At 42.3% G+C, this 17,872-nt stretch overlaps 1 protein-coding gene across 2 annotated transcripts in view; it reads right to left on the bottom strand.

Annotated features, from left to right (window-relative positions):
* Window positions 1-17,872, bottom strand: part of DCAF13 (DDB1 and CUL4 associated factor 13) — a 33,411-nt gene that overhangs the window by 11,329 nt on the left and 4,210 nt on the right. For both annotated transcript variants that reach the window (XM_089517759.1, XM_089517760.1), the window contains exons 3-7: window positions 15,962-16,069; window positions 14,150-14,239; window positions 12,309-12,464; window positions 11,558-11,635; window positions 842-924 (exon numbers count right to left, since the gene is read on the bottom strand). In XM_089517759.1, the coding sequence (XP_089373885.1) occupies window positions 842-924; window positions 11,558-11,635; window positions 12,309-12,464; window positions 14,150-14,239; window positions 15,962-16,069 (515 nt within the window). The remainder of the gene's footprint in view (window positions 1-841; window positions 925-11,557; window positions 11,636-12,308; window positions 12,465-14,149; window positions 14,240-15,961; window positions 16,070-17,872) is intronic.

The following is a 17,872-nucleotide window of genomic DNA, read 5'->3' as shown; positions in this document are numbered from 1 at the left end:
TATACGCTGAAAGCCACACCAGAAGGAGCGGCGCCACACGCTGGAAAGAGTAATAGCACATGTGCCCATGGTACGCCCTGCGGGAACGAGCCCCATTAGTTTAAATGGGGCTCGAGCATATGCAGAATTTCCTTTACTTGGGGAGGTCTGGAACGCATCCCCCGCATAAAGTAAGGGACCACTATAGTGTATTATTTGAAATGAAATATGGTTATTAAATAGGAACTCATGAATTCAAAAGAACATACTTCGTAGTAGAGGGATTAGAGATCACAAGAATCAACTTAAATTCAAGTATTGTCATTTAAACTGGGTTTTTAACTGACCTATGACACAGTAACTATGAAATAAAGAAACTGGTCAATTCAATAAGTAGAAGCCAGGTAAAATGTGATGATGTCCATTTTAAATCTCTTCTTGGTTTTTATGACTGATGCATTGTTGGCCACTTTCAGGAAAAGTTGGATAACAATATACTAAATATTTATGGAACTAAATAAAATAGGCCTTTGAATTCCATCTAATTTTGGCTGTGTCTGCCCTGCAGAAATAATGCAATTTGACACCACTTTAACTGCCATGACTCAATGCTATAGAATTCTGGGAATTGTAGTTTGTTCTGGCACCAGAGCTCTTTCACAGAGAAGGCTAAATATCTTACAAAATTACAAATCATTATTTCACTGCATTATGTCGGCAGTGCAGATACAACCTTTAATCCCATCAAGCCCCATTGCAACTTTAATTAAATAATGTCCTCACACTAGTCAAAACTTAAAATATGCAACATTTAAGCAGAAGAATCTAAACAGAGGTCAAGCAAGATGGAGACACTGCTTACTTATAGTCCTCATTTGCTGCCGTGAAAATGAATGCTTCCATGGGATTCCAGCAAAGTGTATTTGTTCTCATATCCAAGATAACCTGAGTAAAATTAAATATGGGACATCAAATAAAACAGAACAAGTTTGCACAAATTTGTTAGACAGCTTTAAAAGTTACAGATATATAGCACAGGCACACACAACTATTGTAGGATTGGCTAGAACAGTATCCCACTATTTCCCATCTCAAGCATTATTGCACTTTTTGCTGGAGACATGCTGCTGCAATACAACAGCATCTCTCCTTCACTATTCTGACAACACTGATGCTGCTTTAAAAAGCTTCCAGTTAGACAAGGAGGAAAAGGATTGGCTGCGAGGTATAAAAAGACTTTGTAAAAAGGAGATCCTTTGTCAGACAATTTGTTAATTGCATTTATCACTTAGTGCTACCTATGTGTTGCAGAGGATGTGGTGAAAAAGGTATGCTGTCCAGAAATATTCAAAGGTTTCAGGGCACTATCAGCTTATACACTAACGAGCCTATTCGATGATGTGAGTGGATGCTTTTTCTCACATTCTTGGGTAAAAATGAAATAGGAAACACTGGATGTTGCTAAAGACAGAAAAGATGCCCCCAAAAAAAATCTAAACCTATCCTTATGGCTTAGAGCAGATCTTGACCTCAATGAGAAAGTTTAGAGCAATAAAGTATATCAGAGAAGGGAAAAAAAATAGATTAATTCACAGAAGAATGGTACTCATTTTTTTCTCAGTTTAACAGAGAAGCAGGACTTGACAGTGTGCCTAATCTTCAGCAGAAATTTGGCAGGATGTTCCGTCATAGTTTAACTTTGGAACAGGATAAAATAAATTAGACTTAGGGTCACTGACAAAATAAAAAAATTGAGCAAACCAATTGAACTTGATTGATTACAGGTCTAAGCTTCTGTCTTTTTCAAAATGAATTATTAATTGTTGAGGAATAGGGTTATTTGACGGTTTCATTTTTCTTGTTTTGTGTTTAATGGTATGTACTCTATGAGTATTCCTTGCTTTAGAAAACCCTGTAAAATTCATGGGGCCACCACAAGTTAAAAAGCAACTTGAAGGCACACAGTTACATCAAAATTTAAAAAACTGGAGGGGAGAGGATTTGTAAATCCAGGAACATCGGCAGAAAATACAATGCAATAGCCCAAAATTTAGAAAGGGGATCCAAATAGGAGATCTTTGACAGCACTATCATCTAAGAAGAACACTAAACAGACGTACAAAATATCATCAAGTATACTGCCAACATGCTTCACAGAAACCACATATTCAGAGAATATAGTTCCCATGGCAAATGTAACTGAAATGACTGCAGAAGGAAGATTTCAGAGTGATTTCTGTAGGCAAATATCTCCAACTCCCAATTCTATAATAATCACATTCTTAGATCTAAATTATAGTTTCAGAATCCCTTAGACACAAACTTGTATTTGCATATGGGGATCAGACATGCTTATGTGATTTAGTAGGGATGTGGCTCTATTCCTTGAAACCATCATTTTGTGTTTGGCTTTGGCTAATAAACTGAGAGGTTGGTAATTACCATGAAGGTTCATTCTTGGATGGCCCAGAAGAGCAACTGACATCCACTGAGTTATTCCCCAAGTGCTAGCAGATGATGCAGGAGTCACAAGTTAAATAATAAATAATAATAAAATTTTTATTTATATACCGCCCTTCCAATAGATCAGGGCGGTTCACAACAGATTAAAAACAGTACAACAAGCCAATAAAATTCATACACAATGTCATAAAAACAAGGACAGAAAAGCCCCGGGTTAGCCAATCCTTTTTGCCGGTGTGGAGGAAGGAGGCCCAGAGGACTTTAATCAGGGAATGCAATCCCAAACAGGAAGGTCTTTAAATCCCGTCTAAATTGGGCCAGGGAGGGGGCTGAGCGGAGCTCTATGGGCAGCGTGTTCCAAAGGGCCGGGGCGGCGATGGAAAATGTCCTCCTAGTAGTGGAGACAAACCTCGCCCCGGGAACCCTAAGTAGTTGCTGCCCAGATGTTCTGAGGGTGTGGGGCGGAATGTATGGGGAGAGGCGGTCCTTCAGGTATCCTGGGCCCAAGCCATTTAGGGCTTTATAGATCATCACCAACACCTTATATTGCGCCCGGAAGCGAATGGGCAGCCAATGGAGATCTTTTAACACCGGAGTTATATGGCTGGCCCTGGAAGTACCAGTGACCAGCCTGGCTGCCATGTTCTGCACCATTTGTAGCTTCCGGGTTTGGTATAAGGGTTGCCCCATGTAGAGTACATTGCAGAAATCCAGTCTCGAGGTTACCAGAGCATGTACCACAGTTTCAAGGTCCCTCTGGGCCAGGTATGGGCGCAGCTGGCGAATGAGCCGAAGCTGATGACAAGTGCTCTTGACCGTCGCATTCACCTGAGTAGTCAGGCGAAGGGACGAGTCAAGAAGCACCCCCAGACTGCGCACGGAGTCCTTCACAGGGAGCGTGACCCCGTTCAGGACAGGTGGAACCACCGCCATTCCTGGACCAGGGGAACCTATCACGAGTACCTCCGTTTTCTCTGGATTCAGCTTGAGTCGGTTTTCCCTCATCCAGCCCATTACTGACTCCAGACAGGCCACGAGAGGAGAGACGCCATCCTCAGTCACTGCATCAGTCGGAGACATAGAGAAGATTATTTGGGTGTCATCAGAGTACTGATAACCCCGCGCCCCATGTCTCCGGATAATCTCTCCCAGCGGTTTCATGTAAATGTTAAATAGCATAGGAGACAGAATGGCTCCTTGAGGGACCCCAGTTTTAAGGGCCCTCTCATCGGAGCACACGTCTCCCAGCTGCACCATCTGGGACCTTCCAGAGAGATAGGAGCAGAACCACTGGAGCGCAGTGCCACCGACTCCTACCTCTGCTAGACGCCCCAGAAGGATACCATGGTCTATGGTATCGAAAGCCGCTGAGATGTCCAAGAGCACCAACAGGGACACGCTTCCCCTGTCGATGCCCAGACGGAGATCATCGACCAAGGCAACCATGGCCGTCTCAACCCCGTAACCCGCCCAAAAGCCAGTTTGAAATGGGTCCAGATAATCCGTTTTATCCAAGACCGCCTGAAGCTGGAGTGCAACCGCCCTCTCGATCACCTTCCCCAAAAATGGCAGCAGTGAAACTGGCCGATAATGATTATATACCAGGGGGTCGAGGGAGGGCTTTTTTAATAAAGGTTTTACAATGGCCAATTTAAGATCGGATGGAAATTGCCCTTCCCTCAAAGATGTGTTAATAATCCGGCGTAACAAGGAAGTCACAGCCGGTCCCCCCTGGGCTGCTAGCCACGAGGGACAGGGATCGAGAGAACAGGTTGTCTTCCGAACACTTCCGAGGATCTTGTCCACATCATCGGTACTTACCAACTCAAACCGATCCAGTCTAACTAAGTCCACGGAGGCTCTGGATGCCTCTACCCTAGGTTCTGCTTGAATGTCGGCGTTAAGACCTTCGCTTATCCGAGAAGTTTTATCCGCGAAGAAGTTATTAAATTGGTCGCAGCAGGCCTTAGAAGGTTCAAGGATCTGGTTCAGGGCAGGAGGGAGCTGAGTTAGCTCCCTGACTACCCTGAACAACTCTGCTGGACGCGACTCCGCGGACGCGATACGAGCACCGTAGAAAGAATTCTTTGCTGCTCATATCGCCTCTCCGTAGTCCTGTAACAGTTGGGCTAGGAGAGTCTTGTCGTGTAAGCGACGGTGTTTCCGCCAACGGTACTCTAGCCGTCGCAGCTCCCGCTTCCTAGCCCGGAGGTCTTCCGTATACCAGGGCTTACGTTTGGAAGCAGGTCTGAGAGGGCGCTTGGGAGCGATACTGTCTATAGCCCTCGAGAGACCGGTATTCCAGATACCAGTCAGGGCATCAACAGAATTGCCGTCACTTCCAACCATGTGTCCCTCTAGGGCTTCCTGGAACCTTTTGGGTTCCATTAGCCTTCGAGGGTGGACCATCCTAATAGGTCCACCACCCCCGGGGGGGATCTGGGTAGAGACCTTGATTTTTGCCTCAACCAGGAAGTGATCCGTCCATGGCAGGGGGGAAATATTAATTATTTCCGCCCACGGATTTTCCGCATCCGAACAAAAGACCAGATCGAGAGTATTACCCGCACAATGCGTAGGACCCAAAATCAGCTGGGACAGGCCCATGGCCGCCATGGTATCCATGAATTCGCGAGCTGCACCGGGTGGAACATAGCTGGCCGTGAGGGAGATGTTGAAGTCGCCCAGGACAAGTAGCCTGGGCGTCTCCAGCATCAGTTCAGCGACCAGCTGTGTCAGCTCGTTAAGGGAGTCCGTTAGCGCACGGGGTGGCCGATACACCAACAGAATCCCTAGACTGTCCCTAGCTTTTAGGGTCAGGTAAATACACTCGATATAGGACGTCTGTCGGATGTGGTTCCTAGTGAGGGACACGGTGTTCCTATGTATCAAGGCCACACACACCCCGCCCACCTAACCTGGGCTGGTCCTTCACCGAGAACCCGGCAGGCAGGGCCTGAGCCCACACAGCATCCCCTTCAGGCCCAAGCCAGGTCTCGGTAATGCAAGCCAGATCACAACTTTGGTCCTCCAACAGATCGTGGAGGATGTGGGACTTGTTGTTGATCGATCTGGCATTGCACAGGAGCAGCGACAGGGTTTGTGGCACGGTTGGAGTGACCCTCAGGTCCCTAAGGTTGGGAGAGGGACAGGAAGGGGAGATAGATATGAGGCATCGATCTTGCCTTCCCCTGGAACGCAAGTCCCTCCTCCCACCGCCATACCTCCCCTTGCCCCACACCACCTCAATGGGAGCTCCGCTCAAAGCGATGTTATCCCCCTCCTCCCCAGCCCATGCATCCCCCGCATCCATGACCTCCCCCCACCCTTCTCCAGCAATTTAAAGAGCAGAGGTTAGCCACCTCAGGCATCCTCTGCTCTAGGCTATCCCACAACCTCCCAAACCCAGTAAAACTGCGCAGCTGCGCGATGGTAGCGCTGCGGAGTCCCGCAACAGAGCCCTTCCAGTCCGTGGGCAGCACTCCCGGGGCGGTGCGCAGTTGCGCACCTCCGACACCCCGGGAGGAGGCCGCCTGGCAGAGGCGCGGCTCTGGCTGCGAAGTCCGGTGAGGAGGCGGAGGGGGCATGGCAGGAAGGTCCGGGATGCCCGGCTTTTATGCTCGCCGCTCTCACCTGGCGAGCACTCTCCCAGTGCTCTCCCTGGCGAGCACTCTCCCAAAGTTATTTTGTTTAAACCCTTGGCTCCTTCTCTCTTTGCATCAGTTTCATTATAAAGCCTGCTTTAGACAACCAATCTATGTGTGATTCTAGTTACAATGAAATGTCTTATTAAAATTTATGTATTCTTATATTTTATTTCATTTTACTTTATGTATCTCATTATGCAGCCACAATCTGGGAGGGAGTGGATTTCTCCTCTGGGCCATCCTGGCATGAACCTTCACAGTAAGTACCAGCCTCTCAATATCTGGCGGAGCAGTGGCCTTTTGCCGCTTCCCCGCAGCCTATAACGTGGCGGATCGGGGCCTCAGAGGCTGCCGGTCTGGCAGCTGAGGCCCCGATACACAGGGGAAAGGGGTGGGTGCTGGCCGCCGCTTTTCGGCGGTCTGTAACCCGCCTATATGTGCTCGCAAATGAGTCAAGGTTCTTGTGTGCTGGAGATCACTCTCAAGATGTAAGAGGAAGCCATATTTTTGAAGTAATTCTATAGTCTCTCTCAGGTCCCCTTCTATCTTGTTGCTGCACCCTGCTTTCAATAGAATATAATTCGGGATATGGGAACAGCTGCGTCCCCTGTTGTCTGAGATGTTCAACCAATAGAACCAGCACTTTGGTAAATAGTGGGTGCAACGCCAAAAGGAAGAGCCTCAAATTGGTAATTTGAGTCTTGGAATCTCGTACCTGCTGCAGATTGGATGCATAATTAGTTGATGACCTCCGTCTGAGCATGGACAGGGGAAGCGTGTCCCTGTTGGTGCTCCTGGACATCTCAGCGGCTTTCGATACCATTGACCATGGTATCCTTCTGGAACACCTGGGGGAGTTGGGTATCGGGGGCACTGCTTTGCAGTGGTTCCGGTCCTACCTCTCGGGTAGATTCCAGATGGTGGAGCTGGGAGACTGTCGCTCCGATAAGAGGGCCCTTACATCTGGTGTCCCTCAAGGAGCGATTTTGTCTCCTATGCTATTTAACATCTACATGAAACCGCTGGGTGAGATCATCTGGAGACACGGGGCGCGGTGTTATCAGTACGCTGATGACACCCAAATAGTCTTCTCTGTGTCTCCAACTGATGCAGTAACTAAGGCTGGTATCTCTCCTCTAGATGCCTGTCTGGCGTCGGTAATGAGCTGGATGAGGGAAAACAAACTCAGTGTGAATCCAGGGAAAACGGAGGTACTGGTGATAGGTTCCCCTGCTCCGGGTGGTGAGATTTGTCATCCGGTCCTGAATGGGGTCACGCTCCCCTTGAAGGACTCGGTGCGCTGTCTGGGAGTGCTCCTTGATTCGTCGCTCCAGCTAACATCTCAGGTGGATGCGACGGTCAGGAGTGCTTGTTATCAGCTTCGGCTGATACGCCAGCTGCGTCCCTACCTGGGCCGGGGGGACCTTGAAACTGTTGTACATGCTTTGGTAACCTCTCGATTGGACTTCTGCAATGTGCTCTACATGGGGCAACCCTTGTACCACACTCGGAAGCTACAATTGGTTCAAAACATGGCAGCCAGATTGGTCGCTGGCAGATCCAGGGCAGACCATATAACACCTATCTTAAAAGATCTTCACTGGCTGCCTATTCGCTTCCGAGCCCAATACAAGCTGTTGGTGTTGACCTATAAAGCCCTAAATGGCTTGGGTCCAGGGTACTTGGAGGACCGCCTCTCCCCATATAGTCCGCCTCGCACACTCAGAACATCTGGGGCCAACCTATTGGAGGTCCCTAAGTCTTGTTTTGTAACGACCTCACAGAGGGCCTTTACTATCTTTGCCCCCACTTTGTGGAACAAGCTCCCTGTACAGCTTCGTTCCTCTGCATCGTTACTTTCTTTTAAAAAAGATTTAAAAACACACTTATTTCGGCTGGCATTCCCACTTCAGTAATCCTGTTATCTTTTGCCCCAACTACCTTAAAGTTGTTGTCTTATCTTTGCCCTGATATTTTGATTGTTTGCTTCCCGTCCCTACTCCTCTGATGATGTTTTAATTTTTATATGTAATGTTTTAACTTGTATTTTATTGTCTTCTTACCTGTAAGCCGCCTTGATCACATTGTGGAAAGGCGGGGTAGAAATAAAGATTATTATTATTTATTATTATTATAAGAATGTACAAGTTTGTGTCCTTTAAATCTGCTATCATCAAATCCTTGACCTGCATATTGTCTCTGATAATCCAGAGTATTTCCATTTTGAATTTCTGTTATCAAATAAAATCACTCAGGTATTTGAGATCCAAAACAGATCTGAATGAACCATTACTCTTGCACACTGTGAAAAAGATTGAGCACCTCCCTTTGAATCTCTGAGAAAGGGATACCTTCTGTATGACTCCAGTCTGTAGAAGGTGCTCTATTACCTTGCATATTTATTTTCTTATTTTCTCCTATCTTTTCAGTACCAATGATGGAAATTATATCCCTTTCAGCAAAAAGGATTTTGTATCCTTAGGTGACCTCCTGATTCACCGATTGGTCTGCTTTTATGTATACTCATATCAAAGCAAAATGGAGAAGCCTTCCACCTCCCAGTAATACTTCCATGGCAGAACTGCTGTTACCACAGCTATTGGCTTGGCTTGGCCCTCTTCTGTTTTGTGAAAATTCTTATACAGTATTCTGTATCCGAAGTCTAGTCTGTTCCACTGTGGTCTTGTGAATCTATTCTCATCTTGTCTTGCATAGCCTCTGCCTCCTCAAAATGAATCACTGCTGTTTCTATATTGCTTCTTTTCCAATATCCTCCACTGGGTTGTAGGCATAACTTGTTTCTTACACCTATCCTCCAACAAAACCTTCTCTAAGGCTTTTTTTTCCAAATAGTACTCCTCCTCCAAAGGGCACATATGCTAAATTTGACCTCAGTGACTGATCCAGATGGATCTTCTGGAATAGACCTAATCTCCTAGGTGCAAATGGAACTGTATAAAGTCCTGCATCTGCTATAAAATGCAAGACTTTCTGAATCCTTTCTATCACCTTATGTGAGGATCTCAAATTGATATTCTAGGAATTAAGAATCTGTGTCCACAGCACTGCTGCTCTAGCAAACATATAGCAATAGCAATATACCTAAACATGCAGAAGCTAAAGCTGAGGTTTTGTGAGCCTTCTTTAATCCTCTGTCTACACTCATCCATATCCCTGAGGGGTATATCTCCTTCCCTAGGTACTACTGGGTTAAAAATCAGAGCTGGAACCGAACTGTCCCCTAGGGAGACTTTCATATAATCGATATCCTTATTTGTATATGAGTACAGCTTTTGGCCTCCCACTCCAGGTCTATTAACTCTTTAAATATATCTGGTAGTAGAACTTCTGCATCTTTTCAGCTGTTTCAGAAGCTTTGATACAGAGCCATCCAATTCACTCTCACTTGTAGAAATAAATATTCTTTTTTAAATGTTGCTTGATTACTGCCCTCAGAGACTCACTGTTTTGTGATCACCTGGATTGAATTAATTTATTTGCTTTCTCAGACCACAATCTACTGCACCCATTTGTGTTTTCTTTTGCTTTTTCTTTTCTTTTCTGCTTACAAAGACATATGAGTACCACCAGAGCCCTCATCGAATGCTATTCTTCTGTAAATTGTCCATTTTTGATTTTTGATTTTCTTCCTGCCTAATTAAAAGATGTTTGAACAAATAGAGAACACATCTTGCTGGCTAGACAGGAAATGGAAAAACTGACACGAAGAGAGAAGAAGCCAGCGGTTTACACAGAAAAATACTCTTGGCTACTGCATCATCTGCTGGCACACAGGAGAAAACCCAATAGTATATGAATTGTTTCTCCATGCCATGCAAAGAAGGTGGGGTTCAGGTAAAACAGGAGGTATTTCCTCTCTCCCTTCTTGTGCTCTAGAATTTTTTCTACAAAGTAACAAAGCCTGGAATATAAAAGATATGCAATACAACTCTAATAAAAAGTAACAATTCCCTATTTTTAGTAATAATTTAACAGTGATTACCCCACCCTTTTATAATCTGCTACCACTGGTGTTAAATTTTTACTACTGTTATGTTCAAAATAATGCAAATTTGGAAGCTTCTTCTGTGATTTACAAGAATGGATATTGTTAAATTATGTTAATTGTTTAAATACCGGGCCTGGAACATACTGGAAGCAATTTGTTTTGCTGCACAGGAATTCTGTAATAAGACTTGAAAAAAGCCAGATGGCAATGAAAAAAGACTGTCCTGATCCTACTGCTGAAGGGATAAAACTGACAACTTAGTCTTTCAAGGCCCCTACTTGACAGAAGGCTGATTAGTTGAAAAGTATTATGCAGTCCATATGTTATATGATCCAAGCTGAAAGAGAACTTCAGCAACAGGAGTGACAGCTGGGAGATAGCGTAAGCCAAGGACAAAAGCCTGTCACCCTCAGTCAGTGAATACTTTTCACCTTTACTGAACCTTGAAGAGCCTTCTAGTTTCTCATTGTACATGACAACTATTTGCACACAATGATCTTGTACTACTATTTGGCAACTGCATCAATCATATCACTAACTGAACTAGTGATTTTAATTTTAATTGCACAGTATAATTTGGTGGTTTTAAGTCTATAGCTAACAAAATGAAAGATTTTTTTAAAAGCCTAAAAACTTTAGCTATTTTTTAAAATCAGCCTGCAAGCCAGGATTTCAGCAAGTTAATGATGATGATGATTTATTGACATCATTACTAGGATAATAAATCAGGAAATAGTTATTTATTTACAATTTTATTTATATAGGTACTTCATTGTGCTGTCTTTTTCCAATCATAGTTTTAATTCTAATATTTTTTAAATATCCTATTTACTCTTTGCAAAGTACTTCACATCACTTTATCATCTTGTGATCATCAACATAATCACATGGTTGCATTGTCTAGTTACCATATATACTCGACTCTAAGTCGACCTCATGTATAAATCAAGGGCAGGTTTTGGGACCAAAATTATGGATTTTGATATGACCCAGGAACAAGTCGAGGGTAAAACTTAGGGGAATCTAACAAATTATTTAAAGGATGAAGCAAAGGAAAACAATGCCAAAGAACTTACAAAATTCCAGCAGGCTTAATTGTTTGTGCTCACAATCAAGATTGGATGAATGAGAGAATACAGGGGTTTGGTGCTTCCAGTACACATTATATTATTCCCTTTCACCAGGGGATGGTTCTTTTTTTTAAATAGGAGTTAAAGTACAATACTCACATTGACCCATGGATAGGTCAACTCATGTTTTTGGATCAATTTTTTTTACATAAAATTCTAGATTTATACACAAGTATATACAGTATATATATCTTGCAGAAATCCAGATTACTATGGAAATGAAGGAGCTCCTTAGCAGTATTCTTCCCAGTTAAAATGTATGTGTTTGTGTGCTCATACCATCAAATACATACCCCTTTTCAATTACAAGTTTTTACAGAACATAATACCTTTTTCAGTGCAGTTGATTGCCTCATATCATACAGCACAATATTCCTATCTGAAGCACAGCTTCCCAAAAGATACATCTGAAAAAAAGATTTCATAAATATAGTGAATTATTCTGTAAACATCTGAAAGTAGTAAGCATTGATTCCTTAAGCAAAACTGCAGGTGCTAAGTGAAATAAGGTATGCAGGTAGCAAGTCTGTTTTAACCAGCACCCATATCTTTTTAACAGTGTAATTTTTAAAGGCATGCACATGTAAAACATCAGCTGGATTCTTTAACCTTCTATTGCTTTCTTTTCGAGGTAATGCTGGGGAATTAAGTACATGAATTTTTCCAGATCTTATGTTTTTAAAACTCAATGTATTTTTAATGTGTAATATTTTAAAACCTTTCCATCTCAGAATATACATTTTCTTTAAATCCATCTGCCAGCAGGTTCCTGTATTTGCCTTTTCAAAGTCCAACTCCCATTGTGTTATTACCTTTACTGTGAACATCTTCCCCTCCTCACATGGCGATCCATCTTGCCCTCTTTAACTTTTCAAAATCTTTTCCTCAAAAAAAATGTGATGCTTCCTGGTCTATCATAGCTTACCTTTCTCTCTGCTTTAACTCTTTCCATCTTTCTTCTCCTTCATCTTAGCTACTCATGTTCATCTTTTGCCAAGATATGCATCTGTGCCTATATTTTATATAAACCAAATTACTTAGTCCCAACAGTTCTAGTGGATTATATAAACAAATTATTACCTCAATTGGATTGAATTTAACACTGCTGATACTATCAACTCCCCACGTCAAAGAACATAAAGGACTGGTTCTCTGTTCATCCCAGATATCAACTTGATGGCCGCATGTAGCAAAAACAGGATCCTTCCAATGGTGGTCAATTCCAGTGTACACTGTCTTTAAAATGCAAAGGAAAAACAGTAACAATTTATTTTATACTAAGAGTTTTCTCTCTTCTCTCACGAAATGAGGAGCCAGAGAAACCAGCAGCACTTTGGATGAGAAAGCAAAATGGCAGGGGAAGCTTTGTAACACCCTTAAATCCCTCAAGTAATTCCAGCAGCTACCTGCCAGGTTCCACAAGCTGTAAGAGACATGAGCAGCATACTTGGGGAGGAGATCCCAGCCCTTAAGTGATTTAACTGTTTCAACTGTACACATTTCCAGCTCTTACTTTTGTAGATTTGCTTATCTGCAGATTTGATTAATATGTTCTCTCTAGGAATCTCTGGGTCTGCCAGTGTGACTCGATGTACAATTTCCAGCAGAGGTCATGCTGCAGGACCTAGAGACTCCTAGAAAGAACACTTCTCTAGATTTTCCAGCACAATTCTGTGGTCAACTCTGAGCAGATATTGATCACAGATTTGCTCTGGAGAACCTACAGATTCCTAGAGAGGTGTTCTTTCAGAGGAAAAACAGTGGAGGGGGGGTTGCATTTTCCCACTTTCTCAAGGGTCCTCTGCTCCTAACTCCAGGAATGTGGAACACCCACTGTATATCAAATACAATCTCCTTCAAAAATGTATAGTATACATTTTCCAAATACAAGGGCCAAAATCTAGCAGTGTTTTTCAGTATACAGTAATGGAAAAAGGAACTTTCTTCCCCTTTACCTGCCATTATAGCCTTTCATTAAACTTTAAAGCTCTTCCAAGGAATTCTTATTGGAGCAGGGTTTTTTAAATTAACAAACAAACAGACAAACAATAATACAACAAATATTTCAAACAACAATCAACCCAAATACTCAAGATACACCCCTTCAGAAGACATTCACCTCCTCATTACTTCCTCCCCCCTTCCCTTCTCCTCTCCTACGTACTTCTTCATACTTCCATTCACTTTACTCATCCTTTCTTTTCCTATCCCTTCCAAATCCTTCATTACCCTTTTTACCCCTCCTAATCTTCCGTTTCCTATTCCATCCTTTATTTTGACCCTAAATCTCCATCCCTTTTACTTTCTCCTTATTCTTCACTTTTCTCTTCTTATCATACTCCTCTTCCTCCCCTCCTTTCTCCTTCTATCCTCCACACCTCCCTTTCAACCTCTTTCTTTCACAACCCTTCTCATACCCTCTTTCACATATTCAAACCTTCTTTCACTTACTTTTTTTCCTTCATACTCTTCCTAATCATTCTTCCACCTTCTTTATTCTTCACTCATCTCACAAACATTATATTCTTCCATTCAACCCATATAATTCACACCACTTCCTGTCTGTCACTATTTTTCTATCTTCCTTTTTTCTCTGTGGCTTTCTTTACCTACTAAATCCTATCTTTCATGAGTTTCATCTTTTCCTCATGGAGAACATCCCCTATTTCCATTCTTTTCTCTTTTTGTATTCCCTTTCTATCCTCTTGTGTTTTCACCACAATGTTATTTAATTTTAACTCTCTCTATAATATAATAATACTTTATTATATTAAATTAAATTTATTGTTGCTAATTTGTCCCATTTGTGTTCAAAAATTCTTTAATCACTATCCACTCATTATTAAATCTTCTGAAAGATTTATATCTTATCAAGCAGGTTAGTCTGTCCATCTCTTTCTCTATGTGAAGCAATAAAATACCTTTCCAAGAATTGTGTTTATTGGTTCCTCTGCTTCCCCATAAGCTGGACCATCCATTTTCCACTGCTTTACTGTTTTATCATCACCAACCTAATGATTTTGGAGGGAACAGATAAAACATTAATTATCATTGTTTAAAAAATTAACCACTCCACTATAAGTATCTTTATGTAGGAAATACAAACATGCATGCATAAGACTACAGTGTTAGATAGATCCCCTCAGAGGGATCTTGATATAAAGACTTAAATCCAATTACTAGTCCCGATTAGACTCAGTAAATCAGTGGGACCCAAATAAGTGCTGATTTACTAATCAGCAACTGATTCAATGGGTTTACTCAAATTGGAATTAGCAACTGAATTTAGACTACAAGTACCATGGGGGCTTCAAATTGCTACAATGCTAATTTTTCATACAACTAGAACTATCTATTGTTCTACTTTGTGCCTGGCTAATCCTTTTACGGTTTTTATGGAGCGGAACTATGAACGCAAGTGCATTTCTGTGAGTAGCAGAGTGTGCACAGAATAAAGTGTAAAATGGTAAATGAAGTAGTCTAATTAGCTATACCCGTGCCACAAAATGATAATCAGACACATTCTCTCTGGTTGAAATATTATGCACTCTCACTAGTAAGCATACAAACTCAATAGGACTATCTTCTGTATAAACAGGACCTGGATTAGGCTACATCAATATTTTTTTAATATATACACTAAATTATTTGTCACATGTTCATACCAAAAAGATTTTATTTATCTATGCTATTTATTGAAGGGTCACCTGTCACTTAAGTTATTGAGCTGTTTGCTACAAGTACATTAATTAGCTATAATGAATGACAGTATGTTTCCTGATAGAGAATTTTGGAATTAAACATACTGATTTTATTTATTTACAGTATTTTATTTATCCCACCTTTCTCCCAAGTTGGGACCCAAGGCAGCTCACAACATAATTGTAGGTAACAGCCTAGTACATTTTATTCCCATATATCTCACTTCTTTATTCATCTTCATCAGTCCCATTATCTATATCAATGCCTATTGCTCTGTTTCTCATATTTAACCAGACTGATTTTTCCTTACAATTTTATAGTCTGAAAGCAATACACACCAGTCAATGATTTTTAAACAGAATATAAGAGATAACAATGACTCATAAAATTCTAGCATTTTTTGCAGATGATTCAAAACTGTTTTTATGGATTTTATTCTCTCCTTATACTTCTTTAGATACATCAGTTATACTAATAATAATACAACAGCAAACAGTAACTTTACTATAGTTTTTTGTGGGTTTTTCGGGCTATGTGACCATGTTCTAGAAGAGTTTATTCCTGATGTTTCGCCAGCATCTGTGGCTGGCATCTTCAGAGAATGTTGGCATAGACAAGAGCTTGATACACACACACACACACACAGGAGATATATATATATATATTGCCTGAAAAACTCACAGTAACTTTACTGTTTTCCACAGTACTCAGTGAAACACAGTCAAAGAATATATTCCTTCTGCACTATTTTGGAGTCTCAAAGAATGGAACAGGCTCCTGAAAGAGCAGGAAACTCTCACAGAATTGGCCTATCAGCTTGCTTCATGCTTCCAGAAGGAAGCACAGGTATGAAAACCTAAACATTCTTGCTGTTCAAAGACAATAAATAAGCTGCATTAATAAGTGCATCCTAAAATAAAAGTAACATTCCATTATTTAGAAAACAAAATATGTTTTGGAAAAGAATAATTTAAAAAGCAAGTTTGACAAGCATTTAATTATCTCTCCCTCACTCTCATTATCACACTTACAGTGAAGAAAGAGGTACCACAAAAGCGGGTACACATTCCTCTCACAAAACCTTCATGTGCTTGTAATGTACGGATGCAGACGCGCCTCATCAAGTTCCAGATTCTAACCTGTTCAAATAAACAATAACATATTTATATCTTATACCAATTCACCAATTCAGCATAAATATGTTTTGCAACGAACAGCTGACATCTATCTAAAACATAGCTATAAATAACATTGTTGCAAGATTTGTCTGAGTGTTTAAAGATTTATGGCTCCTACTGCTCCATCTAGCAAAGCATAGTAAGCTCCTACTCCTCCTAGAAGATGGATGAAGACCAGGCAGGTATCTGAAGATGGACTTTATTAGCTGCTTAAGGTTAAGCTGGTAACGTTTCATTTGGCCATTTCATTTTTCAGAGTTGATTTTATAATTTGAATTTCAAACTGCTACAGTTCACATAAACTGGGGAGGAATTGGCTGACTTTCCATAAGATGAGGCCCAATTATCATCACCCAGGAAGAAAACAGGGTTAGTGTGCACACTATTCTTACAGTATAGTTCTGTGCTTCTGGAAAAGATATTTCATTGAAATTCAATGGCAATTACTCCCAAATAAGTAATCATCACATCTGTAGACATCTTCTATCTTCATAGACAAACTCAAAGCAAAACCAATTCATTTAGAGTAACCGAGGTGCGTTACAGACCGCCTGAAAGCGGCGGTCTGCCAGCGCTGCCGGTTGCCGCATCCGGGAACCGCAGCGGCCAAACCACATGGTTCCCGGATGCAGCAAAAAGAAGCCCGAAAATGGTGCTTCTTTTTGCGCCCTGGAAGTAGCACCGCGAGGCGCTAGTCACGCACTCACAGCATCACTTCCGGGATGTGACGTGTGGATGCTATGCGTCCGCTACGTCAAGATGGCAGCGCCTGTGTGGAAGGGCACCACCATTTTGTACGTACCCAATACGTACTAGAGTTAGGGGTGTCAGGAAGTGACGCCCCTTCCTAACCCTAGTACGTCCTAGTCTCTCATTCTGTGGTTTCCTAAAGGCATAAGTTTTCTTTCTACCCTTCTTCCTAAAATATTGTCTTGGGAGAAAAAGAATGCATCTATGGAGCAGCAGAAGCAACAAGTTTTGGTGCCTTAATCTATGAATGCCTGTCCCCATTTAAAAAGATTTTGCTCCAGGCCAATATAAGTACTAAAACTAAGGATGGAATCCAAGCTATCATAAAAGTCTAACTGCAGTCTAACATAACTGCACATTCTCTCCACTTGTGTGATGGAGGCAGCTGAGTTGCCACAGGAGCAGATGTTAGTTCCTTATGGCCTAGCTTTGGGAGCAAGCTTCTTGGAGTTAAAAATAGAATAGGAGGCTTGAGAAATTGCCTATTATGTAGAACAAGAAATTTTCTAAATTGCACATCATAGAAAACCTTTAGCTCTGAGGATCAACCAAAAATGAAGCCATTCAGAAATGCCAAATGGTTCCTCCCATGGTTGCTCCTGCTGACTGAGGGACTGTGCACACCAGCCATAAAGGCCAGCCCTGGGGCGGAGTCAGGACTTGGTGTCCAGATGACACACACTGAGACTCTGACCCCTGGGCAGCATGACACCGCACACCGCTCCACATGGTGCATGGCGTCACGGTGCTCCTCTGGTGCTGCTTCCACACAATGCAGCCCCAAAGGAGCACCTTAAAGCCACTGCACCGTGGCTATCGCGTCCTTTCCAGGGTGCAAAAAGAAGCCACTTTTTGTGGCCCCTTTTTGCACCCTGGAAAGGCCAGATCGGGGCTGCTATGTGCGGTTGATGCAGCCCCAATCCACCGCAGCTGGAGGCAGCTTCAGGCCACCCCTTAGTGGCAGTCTGCACAGCCTCTTAGTCATCTTTTCCTCATCCATGTGACACTCACAGC

This window comes from Sceloporus occidentalis, unplaced genomic scaffold, assembly GCF_023333645.1.
Source record: "Sceloporus occidentalis isolate IW3139 unplaced genomic scaffold, rSceOcc1.0.p SCAF_3, whole genome shotgun sequence".
In the NCBI taxonomy this organism is placed as follows: Eukaryota; Metazoa; Chordata; class Lepidosauria; order Squamata; family Phrynosomatidae; genus Sceloporus; species Sceloporus occidentalis.
The sequence above is the reverse complement of the archived record's forward strand: the minus strand, read 5'-3'. Positions and strand labels throughout refer to the sequence as shown.